General features: G+C 38.0%; 1 protein-coding gene across 3 annotated transcripts in view; it reads left to right on the forward strand.

Annotated features, from left to right (window-relative positions):
- fras1.L (Fraser extracellular matrix complex subunit 1 L homeolog) overlaps nucleotides 1-17,594 on the forward strand; it is a 269,516-nt gene that overhangs the window by 43,406 nt on the left and 208,516 nt on the right. The window contains exon 3 of one of the 3 annotated variants that reach the window (XM_041591087.1): nucleotides 15,756-15,812. The exons of the other annotated variants lie outside the window; for them this stretch is intronic. Within the exon in view, the coding sequence (XP_041447021.1) occupies nucleotides 15,756-15,812 (57 nt within the window). The remainder of the gene's footprint in view (nucleotides 1-15,755; nucleotides 15,813-17,594) is intronic. 3 annotated transcript variants of the gene reach the window in all.

A 17,594-nucleotide genomic window follows, 5' to 3' on the forward strand; every position in this document is an offset into this window, starting at 1 on the left:
TTAATATTTGAAAAACGTATGTTTATTAGTAGCAGTAACTTCTGTGATGGTTAATGGTTGTTTTCTAACTTTTTGAGAGCAGGTGTCCTACTCAGATGATTCCACAATAATCCTATCTTTGAAAAGCTGCATTAGCTATGCCATATTGAAAATGTGGGTTACATAGAATAGGCACATTTTACTTTTGGATTGTATCCAAGTTTTTAAGCTTTGTAGAGGAAAGGTTTATGTGATTCCACGTTGAGTGTTATGTTTATATGTTGAATGAGTTGTTGGTCTAGCTTCGACTTAGTAAACATATGTCCATTACAGTTTATGTAGCTTAGGTCTGCTGCAAGATTATTGAATTTGACAACTGAGAAATGAATGTCACCATTGGTTTTAGTTTGATATAGTTTTTGATTGCTAGTAACTGACTCTTTGCCATTTCAAATGTCAGAAATTACTTTTGCCCAGGAAATTGCTAATCTTTAGGTTTTGAAAGCAAAGGCAGAGCATGTAAAGGATATAACAGTTTTGCAAAATGGTAATTTTGATGGAATTTTTGGCACATCAAATCATTTATATGTTTAAAATTGTGTAATATCTGGTAAGTCAAATACATGTATTACAGCAACTTAAGCTACAATTATCCAATTTCTTAAAGGGCAAATCAACCCCAATATAAAAATTTACCTAATCAACGAAAAAATAATTCTAAGCAAATTTCCAATATACATTTATTAAAGATTTTCAGTGCTCTTAAATTTATTTGAAAAAACAATAGCTATTGAAAGCAGGATTTACTCTTGGTTGTTACTTTTTAAACATTGTTCCCAGGACTGATAATCAATTAGCTTACATTGTATCAGTCTAAGCCATCAGGGCCAAGAATAGACAAGAGACCTGACAAACACTACTTTCAATATTATTATTAATATCATGTATTTTTAAAGCGTCAACATATTGTGCAATGCTGTAAACGTGCTTATACAAAGAATTCACATGAATTACATAGATAGAACATACAGAGTTTCAATAGCAATACATATACAAATAACTTAAAAACCACAGGAAATTTGTAATGAGTGTATATTGCAAAGTTGCTTAGAATTATGTTTTCCTTTATTAGGCAAATTTTTTTTGGGTTGACATTCCCTTTAAGCACAGAATTTACTTTCTCTCTGGTATTATACTGTGTTAAAGGAGCAGAGCTGTCAACCTTGCTAGCCGGGTAATGACTTAAAGGGGTTGTTCACCTTTGTAACAAATTGACAAATCTAACAGTTCACATGAATAGAACAAACTTTTCCATGGAAATAGTTAACAGAAAAAGTACAGTTCAAGAGATATTCACCTCAGAAGTGTCCCTGTACTAATCCTTCAGTTCCACACAGACCCTGTGCTGGGAGGGGGTCACTGACCCCCAAAAACACTACAGTGTTCACTTCCTCTTCCTTATATGACATCACACATAGTACTGGCAGCTAAAGTAACTCCTATTGGCTATGTCTGCTGTCAATCTGCCACTGCTTCCTGTGCTGGGGAATTTGAGTAGCATTCAGGTACTGAAGAGAAACTGTTACAAGTTTGTAAGAGGGAGGGGGGAGTGTGGGCTGTGTGCTGCAGAGACTTCAACTGTGCAGATGGGGGGATCGAGGTGCTTGGGACCTGGAGTTTTACGGATAATGGATCTTTCCATAATTTGGATCTTCATACCTTAAGTCTACTAGAAAATCATATAAACATTAAATAAACCAAAATAGGCTGGTTTTGCCTCCAATAAGGATTAATTATATCTTAGTTGGGATCAAGTAAAAGCTACTGTTTTATTATTATTACAGAATTATTGGATTATAATGGATACTATGGGAGATGACACTTGTACTTTCCAGAAATATATTATTTTGGGGGGGGGGTCCATGTATTATTTTGAGTATTTACCTCATAAAAAATCATTATTCAGCAGCTGACGTGACTTCCGGGACTATTTGTATGAGCTTAGGTATCGTTTTCCTAAGTAAATTACCGCCCACCCGGGAGAGTACACAAAATGTTAAAATAGCCTACCTGCCCTCCAGGCCCGGATTTGTGGAAAGGCCACCTAGGCCCGGGCCTAGGGCGGCAGGATTTTAGGGGGGCGGCATGCTGCCCAACCACACCCACATTGGTTCAAGAACACTGGGGATAACGCTGCTGATATAATCATTTTTTAAATTTCCTGTGCGCCAATCCCAATTGCTCATGTCCCCCTCGAGGGGACAGGGGCGACGAATGCCAGTGGGCCTTGGGGCGCCCACTATGTAAATCCGGCCTTGCTGCCCTCAACCTTGCTCTGCCTGTCACTTAAGGTTGCCACCTCACCCTTTTAAAACCAAACACATATGAAATCCACAGCCTGCATGGCTAATTGGCAATTCATTTAGATGCATGATACATGGCTGCTCAGAAATCAGTTCAGTCTGCAGCATCTAAATGAGTTGATAATTAGCCATGCAGGCTGTGGATTTCATGTGTTTGGTTTTAAAAGGGTGAGGTGCAACCCTACTGTCCCTGCTAGATGTGTAAGTTACATACGTTTCTAAGCAAGTCAGTGCTGGTTTTGTTGCAATTTTATAAATAACTGACATTATGCTTAATGCCAAAGGTATTAAAAGATAAAAATATAGAAAAGCCAGTATTTATTCCCAGAAAAGGTTGCAGCCCTTTGGCACTCCATTCAGTTTTAGTCTAGGCAGAAGGAGAGTGCAAGAATTGGGAGAACAATGTTGCTCCTTCCTTTTCTGCAGTATTTGTCTGCATGGCTGTGTGATTGTTTGCTGCAAGGCAGGTTTGTTTATATGCTGCGTCTGTTAACCTCTGCCATTACAATTGAGTAATCAACCAATGACCATTCAAATTATGTGACTGGTTACAGTTCACAAGCACCCAATAAATTACTAGAAGGAGGGCAGTATCAACATCCAAAAGGAAACAAGTAAGGGCAAAGCCTGGGCATGATGATTTCATCATACAGGAAGTTCTTAGTGTGTCAGGTTAAAATTGGCCACTCTCATCACTTCAGAAAACTGGTCAGAGAGACAGGAGAAGGACTGAGTTAATAGGTATAACAATTAGCTTTTACAATGGCATTTTTACTTTTTGCTATGGAAAATGGTTTTTCTAACACATAGAGAGCGTTGTTACTGGTTTCATAAGATTTGTACATTGAAGGTAAACAACCCCTTTAAGCACTCGTATACACTGCCTAAAACATCACACGCATTTGCTCTACTGCTCACAAGCTCCATATGACATCGCTGAATGCTTATGGTGCATGCACACCCAAAATATAAAGGGAACCTCTCAAGAAAATTGGAAGAATGCCTAAATATTTGGAGAATGCGGTATGATGATGGGAGACTAGGGGAAGGCTCCAAAAATGGTTAACTCTTGAAAAAAAGGGGTATTGACAGCTCTGCATTGGAAGGGGGTACAAATTGTTGGGCACCCCTTCAGTGATTATAATCTCATACCTGATACCCCGGACCAGTGCTCCTGTTAGCAGAAAACTGAACCGCCCAGAGTTCTTCTTAGCAATCACCATGAAGCAAACATTTTCTAATCCATCTTTTTTAATGTCCAGGACAGACACATGCTCTGCTGAAGAGAACCCTAGGTTGGTGCAGTCTGCTAACAGGGGCATTGGCCTGGGGTATCAGATAAGTGATTACAATCACTGGGGGATGCGTGTATGTCCATATGCATTTAGAATCAGGATCCCTAAATACAGTATGGCCATTCAGCTCTTATCAGCAGGGCCCTCTTTGTCTTTTCAAATGTAGAATATGTGAATCAAAGGCAAGGAGCAGAGTACCTGCTAATTAGTGTTTATTGTGCATCCATAAACATCTGTTATTTGTTGTATGTAATCTGTAAATCCAATGTATGCACCAGTTTATAGAGAACTGTGGAATATTTTAGTGCTTTATACTGTAAATAGGTGTTAACAATAGTAATAATAATAATACATAATAATAGTAATAATAATAATAATAATAGCTTTAAAACTAATAGCAATATTTCAAAGTAGCATAACAAGAATATTCTGAAAATGTTAGATAAACTTGTTCATGGTTATGGCAGAATAGTGGAATTATTTGCAGGGCGTAGTATAGGAATACTGTAAATATCTGATTAGCTGAATGAGAGAATTTAGCAGTAGGTAAAAGAGGAGATAGGAGAAATAATAGCCTCATAAAAAATGTTTTCCACTCTAGCTCTCCGTAGTGTGATTAGAAGTTGGTTTAGGAGAGAAGGTTAATGAAGACAATAGTTAACTACAGTTAGTGGATAGAAGAAAAACTACGGTACTAGGTCATTCCGTGTGTCTCATAAATTGCTATTGATTGCACAAGATATCATTAGCGCTGTACTACTTTGGGCGATTAATGTAGATTATTAGTTGGAGGAAGTTGAGGATGATATGCATGATGCTTCTATAAGGAAGCTCTTTCATGCTTCAAGGCAAGCACCAAGATTGTGACACCTATCGGCTCCTTCACTACATGCTTCATTTGCTGCAGAACTCTCATCTTAGGTAAGAGATGCAAGTTTTATTTTTACTGAAACTAAAGGGCTCATTTATGACCAAAGGCTCAGTTGCATTTGTCAAAAGTTCCCCACACTGAGTTGCGTGTTAAACCACATTCATTAAAGGTGCTGGAGGAAAAATGTGCTCCTTGTACTTATTTTCGCATACAGCCACTGCCTTCCTGTTCTTAACTGAGCGCTGTGTGTGTCTATTGATGCTGAGGAACCCTGGAGCTATCGCCATCTGGACCAAACAGTAGCTCCAGGGCTCTCTCAGCGCCTTGAGTCAATAGGCACAGCAAACTTGTGTCCAAAGAATAGAACTTATGGGTCACTTGCTGAACACTGAGAGTGACAGCAACCGGACTTCAAAAATATTCAATGCAATTGCATCGAATTTGCAAGTGAAGGCGCAGTTGTGATAATTCTGCTACATTGGCCACAATTGCATGACATGTGACTGCAGTGATGCTGGAATTTGAAGTAAACATGGTGATTGTGCTTCAATGAAAATTCTAAGAAATAACTTGTTTTTATGCATTTTTCATTTGTAAACTTATGAGGGTTTTCAAGCCCTGAAGGGGGGCATAAATGCAAATTAATTTATTCAGCCAGTATTGTACGGGCAGGGCTGCCATCAGAAACTATGGGGCCCTCTGCAAGTAATTTGTGTGGGAACCCCATAAACACAAGAATGTAGTATGAAAATGTTTGGTCAAGCCCCTTGTGTGTGCTACACAAGCAATCAGCTATCAATAAATCACACAAGAAACACTATTCCAGTAAACCATGAATATTATGTTCCACTAATAATAAGCAGTTTTGAGTTAGATCTTTGTGCCCTTTTCAAATAACACTTTATTCCTTGCTTTTTGTAAAATATGCAGTATGCATTTAGAGACTCCTTAGGAGAATGAATGAATGGAAACTCTGGGTGGTCAGTAATTTTAGTTACCGCTTTGTAGAACATTGTTAATTTCCTGGTTAATCTTTGGTTAATCACCCTACTGCACCTGATTTGCACTAGAAATGAATGATTCGGATGAGTAATAACATTAGTCCAAAACGTTAATCGACACTTCAAGTCATATCCAATGTTTATACCAATGTTTGTTAGTGTTCAACACTGCTACTGAGCTGAGCAATGACATATGCTTAGATTTGTTTGACTGCTCTGAGCATTGAAATAACCCCTTCTTTAGCTTTAGTAAATGTGCCAATTCATTAACACTTTGATATATGGAAAACAGATTAGACTGCTGCAAATCTTTCTGGATTCAACAATTTACTCTTAAATACCTGCCCTGGGTCTTACTGTATATAGGAACTGAGTTCTAAATCTTCATTACATACCTGTTAACACTAGATACCATTTTTCTCTGCCAATAGCTCGTTGGTGACTTGGTTGTCCAAAAATAAACTACCTACCTTATTGCATCAAGTCTTACCAGGCACTTAGAAACCAACTGTTCCAGATCTATATCTCATTTTTGATATTTCTCTGACATTGGCAAATAAATATTTGATAAAGTAAATACAATTAAATGCTATTAAAATACAAGCATTATTACATTTGCTGACACCATTAAGAAGCTAGCTCATATGCCACGGCTGTTACATAATTAATGTGTTAATATTTCAGTAGGCTACAAGAACATACTATTTAGTCAACATACACCTTACAGTTTTCTATCAGATTTCTGTCAGTGGGAATTTTACCAAGATAAATACAGAATGTTGAAATATAAAGAAATGAAGGTAGTGCGGCAGTCCAACCTTTATTTTTAGCAGGGTTGGAAATCTCACCTTTTAACTAAAGTAAAGGAAGTCTTAAAGAGATACGGACACCAGCAATTTAACCTTTTTTACATCTATCATACACTTGACTTTGCATGCTTCTTATAATTTTGCCATAAAGTATTTGCCCAATGCTTTTACATTACCTATCTAATTCCCTGTGATCGCCTATGAGGGGGCTGCCATATTTGTGCAGCAGGATTCCGTTAGCATTACAAACGTTCACTGACAGGCTGAGATGGGACAGTTAGGTTGGCAAAACATACGGAACACATTTTAGGACTTCATCAGGAGCACACACACTCCTGCATGCACTCTCGTAAGAAGAAGTATATAGAATCGTCTCACTTATCCGAAGAAACTGCATTCACACCTCCGTGCTGCCCACATTTTCTGCTGCAATCTTCCCCCGTCGTGGCTCATTCCTCAGCCCTCCCTCCTCGGTCCTCAGACCTCCCTCCTTGGTTCTCATTACAAAAGCCCTCTGTCCTCAGCCCTCCCTCCTCAGCTTTCAGCCCTCCCTCCTCAGACCTCAGCTCGTAAGCCAGGCTGAGAGCTGAGGAGGGAGGTCTTTTGTAATGAGGGCTCAGGAGGGAAGGCTGAGGACCGAGGAGGAAGGTCTGAGAATGAGCCACAAGGGGGGGGGGGGTTTGCAACAGCAAATGTGAGCAGCACGGAGGTGTGACTGCAGTTTCTTCGGATAAGTGAGTAGAATAAGAGACGAGTCTGCATACTTCTTCTTTACGAGACCACATGCAGGAGTGTGTGTTGTCCTGACGATGTCCTAAAATGCGTTCCGTAAAAACAGTCAGGTTTAGGAATATAAATTTTTTTTTTTTAGCACAAACTTACCTGATTCTATAGATATTTCCCCAGATCACTTATGATAACACTGTAATACAAACTCTCCCTTAACTTGTTCCATTGGGATTTATTGCTGGGAAGCTGCTTAGGAGAACCTGTCGCTGCTACAGGGGTGTTCCTGCCATAAGCAAGATGAGAACCTCAGGTGGCAGTGCCCTGCAGGTTACTAGGGGTGGCAAAAAGCCTTAAATAGGAACTCTAGTATTGCATAGCGCGCAATTGCACTCCACCCCCTCCTCGCCCCTTTATGGGCACATACATAAAAGAATAAACGTGGGGGAAGAGGAGAGAGGCATGGGGAAGCTGCCTAGTGGCAGCATTGGGGTCAGCATTAACACTGAGCTGCTGGGTACAATGATGAAGAACTTAAAGGAATTGTTCAGGGTAAAAATAAAAACTAGGTAAATAGGCTGTGCAAAATAAAAAAAAAATCACACCATTATAGATGCTGCTGCAGCTCTGGTGGCCAACTTGGTTATTTCAAGTGAAGCATCGCTGAGAACGGAGAGTACTGAGCCCTATTTTATCTAGTGTTGCAGTTGTGTCTGGATGCTTGTTGTGAGGGGACCTCATTAGTTCCTGGCACCAAAAACGTGCCGTGCAAACTACCCTAACGGAGGCTGTGCATAGAATGTCTGCTGAGTGAATAAAGTGCTGACTTCATCTTTTGTCTATGGGATCACAAAATGATCTGGCGTCCTTGGACGGTAGTGTGGTATTTCTAGATAGGATGAACAATTTCATTTGTTTGGGGGATTTATCCCAAATCTGTTTGTTTGTCAGTTACCTAGTATCTCAAGTGAAGCTTTTGTGGAATAGTATTATGCTTGTCCTCATCGGACCATTCTTTAGACATAATTTGAGTAACAGATCTGCTGGTGGGGAAGGATCTGGTTCTTTTGGGGGTGTTACCCAGAACTTTACCTTAGAAATGGGCAAATTTGTCTTTGATTTCTTAAGTGTCACAAAGGTGTTTTAGCAGGTTGTTTTGGAAGTATATTCATCTGATATATAATCGCCTGATACCGATAAGTTGTCTTGTAGATCAGAATCGGATCCAGATTTGCACAAATAAACGGGAGAGGATGGGGGCAGCAAAGGTAGCTTTACTTCCCCTTTAGTTAAAGATCGCTAAAATATATTCACTTAAAATGCTCACATTGCCTCGTTCATTGAGCAAAAAATAGCTAAATAATGCAAATGTGACCTAAAAACATGATTTTTGTCACTTGTTTTATGTTGGCAATAAATTCCTATTAAAGAGATACTAACACCAGAAATTAAACTTTTTTTACATCTATCATAATATTGCCTTTGAAAGCTACTTTTAACTTTGCCATAAATGCTTTTGCCATGATGCTTTTACATTACCTGTCTGATGCCCCATGTTTCTGTATGAGAGGGCTGCCATATTTGTGCAGCAGGAGTCCGTTAGTATTAGAAACTTTAACTGAGAAATAAATTGCATTGTAGACTTTACTGGTATGTAAAGTATATTACACAAGCTTTTTAAAATGTTCAAGTGAAGGAATCCAGCATACAAATGAAAACTTTTACATAGCCGAACCAAGCTTTAAATGATGTCAAATTTTTTTAACAGAATAAGCAAATTTACCTGCTTTTGTGTTGTTGTTGGCAAAATGAAAGGATTACATTACAAGAGATTACAGATAATTTTTATAAGGCATGCAAAGCATGCAGTTACTATGGTAACGGCAACAAAAGATTACATACTTAAAAGTACTTTTATACCTTGGCTTAATTTTAAAGGGCAGTACGCTTACATTGTATATTTCAATGTAACTTTTGTGATGGAATGTTAATACAGGTATGGGACCTGTTATCCAGAATGCTCAGGACCTGGAGTTTTCCGGATAATGGATCATTCCGCAATTTGGGACTTCATACCTTAAGTCTACTAGAAATCCATTTAAACATTAACTAAACCCAATAGGCTGGTTTTGTTTCCAATAAGGATTAATTATATCTTAGTTGGGATCAAGTACAAGCTACTGTTGTAGTATTACAGAGAAAAAGGAAATCATTTTTAAAATTTTGGATTATTTGGATAAAATGAAGTCTATGGGAGACAGCCATTCCATAATTCGGAGCTTTCTGGATATCAGGTTTCGGGATAAGGGATCCTATACCTGTACTGATATTTCACTTACACTGCATTTTTCTTCAAATTCTTATACAGAGCAGCTCAAGTACTGTTAAGTGCACTTAACTTTATTAAACACGTGGTCTCCTGGTTTTTTGGTGACATACTTGACACGCTTGGATTGATATCCACACTAAGGGGCAGTGTCATTCTGTGACTACTAAAGCAAATAAAGTTCTGTCTTGCATAAAAAAGGGCATTAACTCAAGGGATGAAAACATAATTATGCCTCTTTATAGGTCCCTGGTAAGGCCTCATCTGGAGTATGCAGTTCAGTTTTGGACTCCAGTCCTTAAGAGGGATATAAATGAGCTGGAGAGAGTGCAGAGACGTGCAACTAAATTGGTTAAAGGGACGGAAGACTTAAATTATGAGGGTAGACTGTCAAGGTTGGGGTTGTTTTCTCTGGAAAAAAGGCGCTTGCGAGGGGACATGATTACACTTTACAAGTACATTAGAGGACATTATAGACAAATGGCAGGGGACCTTTTTACCCATAAAGTGGATCACCGTACCAGAGGCCACCCCTTTAGACTAGAAGAAAAGAACTTTCATTTGAAGCAACGTAGAGGGTTCTTCACAGTCAGGACAGTGAGGTTGTGGAATGCACTGCCGGGTGATGTTGTGATGGCTGATTCAGTTAATGCCTTTAAGAATGGCTTGGATGATTTTTTGGACAGACATAATATCAAAGGCTATTGTGATACTAAACTCTATAGTTAGTATAGGTATGGGTATATAGAATTTTAATTAAAAGTAGGGAGGGGTGTGTGTATGGATGCTGGGTTTTCATTTGGAGGGGTTGAACTTGATGGACTTTGTCTTTTTTCAACCCAATTTAACTATGTAACTATGTAACTATGTAAGAAGTCTGTTTAAACGGCATCTGTAACCCAAAAATTGTTTACCCCAATGCATGAGCAGGCTAATAGAGCTTTGCACCTTTTTTTTGCACTTAACTCCTTTCCCAAGTCTTTGTAAATAAGCCCTAGAATGTTATGCATTCAGATTTATCTCCTCGTCCTTTAGATTGTAAGCTCTTGTGAGCAGGGCCCGCTGATTCCATTTTTATTCTGTAACCCTTGTTAGTTATAAATTATGGGGTTACTTATCAAGTGTCCCATGTTAAGAGTTTTTTATACCTTAAATTAACTTGAATGGTTTATTAGAAAAGGCTTGAATCTCTAGAATTGATAGTGTTTTTGAGCAAAACCCTGTGAAAAAAACTCGAACATCATGAAGGCTATTAACATCTTCAGATGGTTCAAGGGACCTCTGCCATTGATTCCTACATGACCTTGACAGGTTTTAGATGGTGTATTTTCGGATTTGGGCTATTTCCAGGGTTGGGGTATAATAAATCTCAAAATTTTACGATTTTTTACTCGAAAATTTGATTTTTTTTTTTTGACCGAAAAAATTACCTCAAACTATAATTTTCGTGGAAAACACAACTCAAACCTTAATAAATAACCCCTGTAAATGTAATGTAAATTCCTGGAGCTATATTAATGTATGAATGATATTTATTGATATAGATAAATGATAAAAATTGTGGAACCATGTTTGCTTGTTTATAAGGCTCCAAAAAACTTTCAAACCCCTGTAGAACAGAATTCACTCTTCAGATAATGAAAATGAAGAGTTTTATTTTCAGTGCTGTGCATTTTGACTCCATAAGATTTTTATTTCAAACATTAACATTTTGTTGCTTTGTAAATGATTCATCTGCTTTTGGGCACAGAGTGAAAACACTGTGAAAGCGGTCCATTTATTTTACTCTTCAGTATGAATAATATTTTGCAGCAGTTGTGTGGGCTTCTAATGTTATTGTTCTGTTGTATGAATTGATAGAAATTGTTTGCCAGCAGTGCAGCAGGCTTACCAAGCCTACTGCCATTAATGTGGTGAATGTGCAGACATTTTTTTTTCCTTATTCCAGGTATAGTATATTGATGTTTCTTTGTATGTGCTAAATGTGCAGTCAAAAGCTTGCCTTTACTGTACTTGTTTTGTCTGTACACACATTTTATATAATCATACCTAACAGACCTAGTATCTGAACAGATTATTTTAAAAATCTCATGTTCACATGATTGATTATAGTAAAATGATGATGCCATACAAAGACTTTAGGTAAACTGTTTGGCACCCTAAAAATCTACTGAAGGAATGTGTGCAGGCTCTGGTTGCCCATTTGAATTGCTTTATTCTTTTACTTAAAGAGAAAATGTAAACAATGTAGCAATCTTCCTTCATACTTTTAAACAATAATTTAATATAAATCTTATTCTTAATTTATTAAACTCACAATTATGTATCTACTCTTTGTTGATATATTTTGATAATTCAAACAAATTATAACTATATTACTTATAACTATAACTCTATGTAACTGAATGAAGAGGAACCATTGCTGTACGATCTGCACAAATTATTGTAACAATCGAAATGTTTGTGTATCCTTGTACACTGCCTGGCTGTACACTGCCTGGCTGTTCAGCCAATGGATTGGCATTGGCTGCCTTTAGAGTGACAAGCAAAATCCTTAGGGCTGGACAGGGCTGTTGTAACACACAGCTTCCAATCAGTTTTCTTTAGAGCTGCTTAATGAGTTAAGATCAATTTGTATTCACAAAGACTGGAATTTTTAGATAAATTATCTTTAAAATCAAGAAATGTGCATGGAGAAGGGAGAAGCTTTTAGGCTAGTGTCCTACAAATGCAGGTAGAGAAAAGACAAATCTGCTGACTTCTTCTCCCTGTTATGTAAGTACAGCTTTGGCCTGTCAGCATGCACACACACATATCGCAGATTCCATAAAGGGCGAAGTGACTAACGCTAACGAAACTTCACCAGTGTGATGTCATTTCATAACTACACCGATTCCCTAACGGCCGCAAGCGTCACTTCGCTAGCGAAGAAGATAGATGCTAGCGTTGCTTCGCACTCTAATGGCAGGCGAATTTTCACTCTGGCCAATGGACGTAACTCCGCAAATTCAGTAAGATGCGGATTTTACGGAACGTTACCTCTTGCGCCAGACTTGCCTTCGCCACCTCAGACCAGGCGAAGTGCAATGGAGTGCATAGGACAATTTTTTAAGTCCCAAAAAACGCTGGCGTCTTTTACTTTTTTCAGGGTTCCTAATATATGACACATAAACTATACACTGGGCTCGTGTGTAGGGCATTATAGCAACTTTATTTTATTAAGTTTCCCTGGCCTTGTGTAATGTAATGTATTTGCTACAACATATACGTCCATTCAACTTTCACTTTCCGCCGTATGCAAATTAGCCGACGCCCCCTGGACGAAACTTTGCATTTTAGGGAATTAGCGTTGTCCTGTCGAATTTACTCCAAGCCGAGTGTTGCGAAGTGGGCTAAGCGGTCGCTAGCAAATTTGTGCTGCTTAGGGAATTTGCCCCACAGGGTAGATTTGGTTTCAGAAACTTGAACATATATGTTTTGTACTTTAATCCTCCCCGTATGTGCAGACAGAAAAGTTAGCAGAATTCGGTGGACCTGCGTTTTTATGCAGGTTACGAAAATGCATTGTGTGTTGCTAGCTTGGAGTTCAAATACTCTATAAGACAGAACTACATAGGAATGTATGTTCCCTTTATTGACTGCAGCTATGAATTGCTTATTAATTCAGGTATGACATTTATATAGCCGTGATACATCATAAGCATGTTCTATTGCTATTGTTTATTTAGACTTAATGACAACACAAATTTAAATTGCTTAGATATATTGCAGTGTATTCCTTTATAAGTATAAATCATAGTTTCATCATCTTAGTATTTAAAGATAACACTTAATTTTGCTCACAAGAACCTGCATTGCAATTTGTCTTTATCTTGTATCATCCACAGTAAAGGAAGTATAAAAGAAATTCTTTGATGGTCCATTAATTTTGAAATTGCTTAGGTTTCATGAGAGAATGCCTCTTTTTTTCTTTCCTGCAGAATAAAATGGTCACACATTTAACTTAGCTAAAATTATTTAGAGCAGATGGAGTAATAGACCATTCACTGACATTGGGTAATATATCTGTAGCTAATGAGAGACCTACTGTAAATGTGTACAGTATCATTTTCAACATACACATACTGTATTTATAGACATTGCAATTTAAGGAAGTTTAAATGTCAACTGGTTATAGCAAAACTTTCTATTGGATTTTAGAGTATTCTAAAATTTCCCAAATGAGGGTCACTTTCTGGCATTTTTTTTCTTTGAGGGGATTGATACATTTCTTACCAAATCCATATTTTGCTCATAAAAGGCTTACCGGTAGAATTATTTATTCTAGCTCTGGAATGTATTAAAGCAAAACTCAAAAACTTGATCCCATCTAGTTGGTTGATAGTTTTCTAGCTGTGAGCTTTGATTTCAGTCTTGTGTCTCAAATTATGAACTTTTTAAAATGTAAACATACTGTAAACCATTTGTTTTCAGGAAAATAGATTTGCACAAGAGAAAAGAATTGTGAAGTGCACAATTTAACTATGCAAATAGGCCTGTCAGGTATAACTATTTAGTTAAGAGCCTTACTAATTCATTATTCCTCGCTTCAGTGATGCTCCCTCATTCCATAGAGTCTCAAAGAATCTATTTATTCTGCTTTATATATGCAGGAAAATGTCACTGTTTGCCATTGCATCATTGGATGCTGATTAATATGTCGCACATTAGCAATTTTCTTAGATGACGGGGGAAACATACCATTGATAAGTGTTAAGTTATACACTACGGGGCAGATTTATTAAGGATCGAGTTGTGTTTTTCATGAAAATTAGAGTTTGCGAAGTCATTTTTTGGTCAAAAATAGATTTCTTTGGGTATAAAAAAGTCTGAAATTTGATCTTTGATAAATAACCTCCTAAAAGACATTGTGTTGGGGGTTTTTGTAGATAAGAATCTGGGGATTTTTGTAGATAACAAGTTGTCTAATTCCAGACAGTGTCATCAATGGCTACTAAAGCAAATCAAGTACTGTCTTGCATAAAAAAGGCATTAACTCAAGGGATGAAAATGTAATTTTGCCTCTTTATAGATCCCTAGTTAAGCCTCACCTTGAACCTTGTGCAGTACAGTTTTAGGCTCCAGTCCTTAGGAAGGATATAAATGAGCTGAGAGAGTGCAGAGACGTACAACTAAATTGGTAAGGGGGATGGAAGATTTAAATGATGAGGATAGACTGTTGAGGGTTGTTTTCTCTGGAAAAAAAACCCTTTTGAGGGGACATGATTACCTTTATTGGAACATTAGAGTGCATTATAGACAGATGTTAGGGGATCTTTTTTCACATAAAAAGGATCAATATACTAGAGGCCACCCCTTTAGACTAAAGGAACATAACTTTCATTTGAAGCAGCGTAGGTGGTTCTTCACATTGGGGACAGGGCTGTTGTGGAATACCCTGCGGGTGATTGTCATTATTAGTCTAAATAAATAGCTTATATATGTGAGTGTTTAGATAGATCGAAGTATGTGTATGTATATATGTGTGTGTGTTCTCGCACTTGGGTTCATTTGGAGGGGTTGAGCTTGGTACTAGAAAGCTGGCCATAGACACAAAGATCTGATAGTACGAATCGAGGATTCGTACGATTTTCCGACTGTGTGTGGAGAGTCCCGAAATTTTTCACCCGGCGGAGATCGATCGGCCGATCAGACAGGTTAAAAGATTTCTGTTGGCTGCCGATAATATCTCTGCATGTATTGCCGATCGTACAGTTTTCAGTGGGAGACTGTCACAAGCTTTTGTCGGACATAGCTTTTGTACGATTGCTGTCAGGGGCAGAACATCGGCTGATCTGTTCTTTTCTACTTTATTTGATCGGAATGGTTAGTGGCAGGTCGGGAGATGGGGAAGTCTGATCGTTCGATGATTCGTACGATCGGGTCTTTGCGTCTATGGCCAGCTTAAGACTATGTTCAAATAGGAATCCATTGAACAGGGAGATTACCTGTGTATTGGGAACCTAATGATCTACCTGGCAAAGACCAAAGATGGAGTAACTTAAATTTACCTGTTTGTACTGTTAAGCTCAAAAATTTGTGAAACCAGATAAAGATAGGCTTCACACAATATTATTCTGCATGGCAGAAATCATTGGATGCAGAAAAAGAAGGGAACAGCGCATAATGAATAATTTGTTTTCTCTGAGAGGCCTGTCAATCTATCCACTTAATGCTGGATGTTTGCTTCCCATAAATAATGTGATTTACAGATCAAAAATGCCCAACTCTATAACATCTGGTGATTAAAAACTATTTTTCAACACCTGCCACTATTAATAAGAAAAGATGGCCCAATATGATTTTTTTTTTTTTTTTTTTAAATTTTTATTTTTATTTCCTCCAGGAGTCAGCAATATTACATATCAAAAAGTATCCACCAAGAAGATCACACATAGTGGTGGTAAGTACACAAGTGATATAACAGTTTTGAACATTTAAAGGATAAAGATGTTCAACATTTCCAAACAAACACCGTGCGCTGTCATAGTCCGAATTAGGTCAAGGTGGGGGTCAGTACTGGAGATGGAGGACGTGCAATAAGGGGTAAACAAAAGAATAAGATCCCAGAAAAAAGGAAAGAAAAAAGGAGGGGAGGGAAGGAGGGGGGGGAGGTAGACAGGAGCTATATCCATTGTTATAGTCTGCACCGTAGAGATGATATAGTAAGGAGACAAGAAAAGAAAAAGGGAACACATGGCATAAATAAACATCTAACCCTTAACGACACAGCTCAGTAACTTGAGATTACAAGCGATTTCACAGAATGTCTCAGATTGCACAATCGTGGTCTACGATGAGTATGATGGTTAGCCCAGTTATAATCCCATGTTCTCCCTTTATCCTACCGCTTTTTTCTTTTACACTCGGCAGATACTGGTTAGTCGTGTCTCATGCAGTGAGATCAAGGTATTGTAACCAGGGGCGCCAGGTTGCCCAATGGTTTAACATTGACTTATGGGAGTCAGAGTGGATTTCCTCAAATTTGCGGATCTCCTCCATTTCTCCTATCCACTCGGACACTGTGGGTGGGATGTTGCTTTTCCATTTGCGAGGGATCAGGATTTTTGCAGCATTAAGAGCAGTTTGTGTCAGGGATTTTTTGTATGAGGAGGCAGAATCTAGAGTATGGTGTAAAAGAGTAGCAGACGGCTCGGCGGGGATATCCAAATGCAATTCGTTGTTACACAAGTCTAGTATCTGAGTCCAGAATGTCTGAATGATTGGGCATTCCCAGAATATGTGGAGCATTGTGCCTATTCGGCTTTTGAATATGATTTTTTTTTTTTTATAAATAAGTTATCCTTAAAAAAATGTTAAGCAGCTGCCCTAGATTGCTCAGCCTTCTAGTTGCCATTGACTAGCAGCCATTATAAAAGCAATGCTATTTGCAGACTAAGCAGAAAGAGAAACCTCCTATATATTTAGAACCAGAACACATTTTCAATATAACCCTTACTACCTTTTGGAATTCTGATTTGTTTAATATATTGATAATGTTTGGTACGAATTTTAGTTACCCTAAACTGTGTATGGGTAGTCTGACCAACATTTATTCTCAAACCAAGGGTATTAATATGAATTTGGTCCTCCCTTTGCTGCTATAACAGCCCCTTTTTTGCGGAAAGGCTTTTATTTTATAATATTAATTGTGGAGGAAAAGTTGTGCAGTCCACACTTTACTCGCAGATTCCTGCCCCCCTTAGTGAACTGGACAGTTTCAGAGTGTCCATGAGGCCCTTGTAGAAACTGTTTCAAGGTTATCCTAAGGCTGTGTAACAGCTGAGTGGGTTCTTATCTGTTATTATATATTGTTTATGTATTATTGTGCCAAGGAGACTCTGAGCACAACAGTTATTCCCTTATTTTTCTTGAAGGTTAGTTTACCCCAACATGATGATGAAATTTGCTTCTATTTAGCAATAACATCAGTAATGAGCTTGATTGATGTTGGGAATCAGACCTGGCTCACATTTCCATCTCAGAAAATTCATTATATACAGTATACAGAACTCGCTTTTTGTGACCAAAATTATGCTGAAACGGGAACATGAGCTTTCCCCCAATTGTTGCCACAAATCAGGAAGAACAAAATTGTCAAGAAATCCACGGGGCATATTTATTATGCTGTGTAAAAAAACAGCTGAATAATACACTACACATTGCAGTGTAAAACATTTTATGT

This window comes from Xenopus laevis, chromosome 1L (assembly GCF_017654675.1).
Source record: "Xenopus laevis strain J_2021 chromosome 1L, Xenopus_laevis_v10.1, whole genome shotgun sequence".
Classification (NCBI taxonomy): Eukaryota; Metazoa; Chordata; class Amphibia; order Anura; family Pipidae; genus Xenopus; species Xenopus laevis.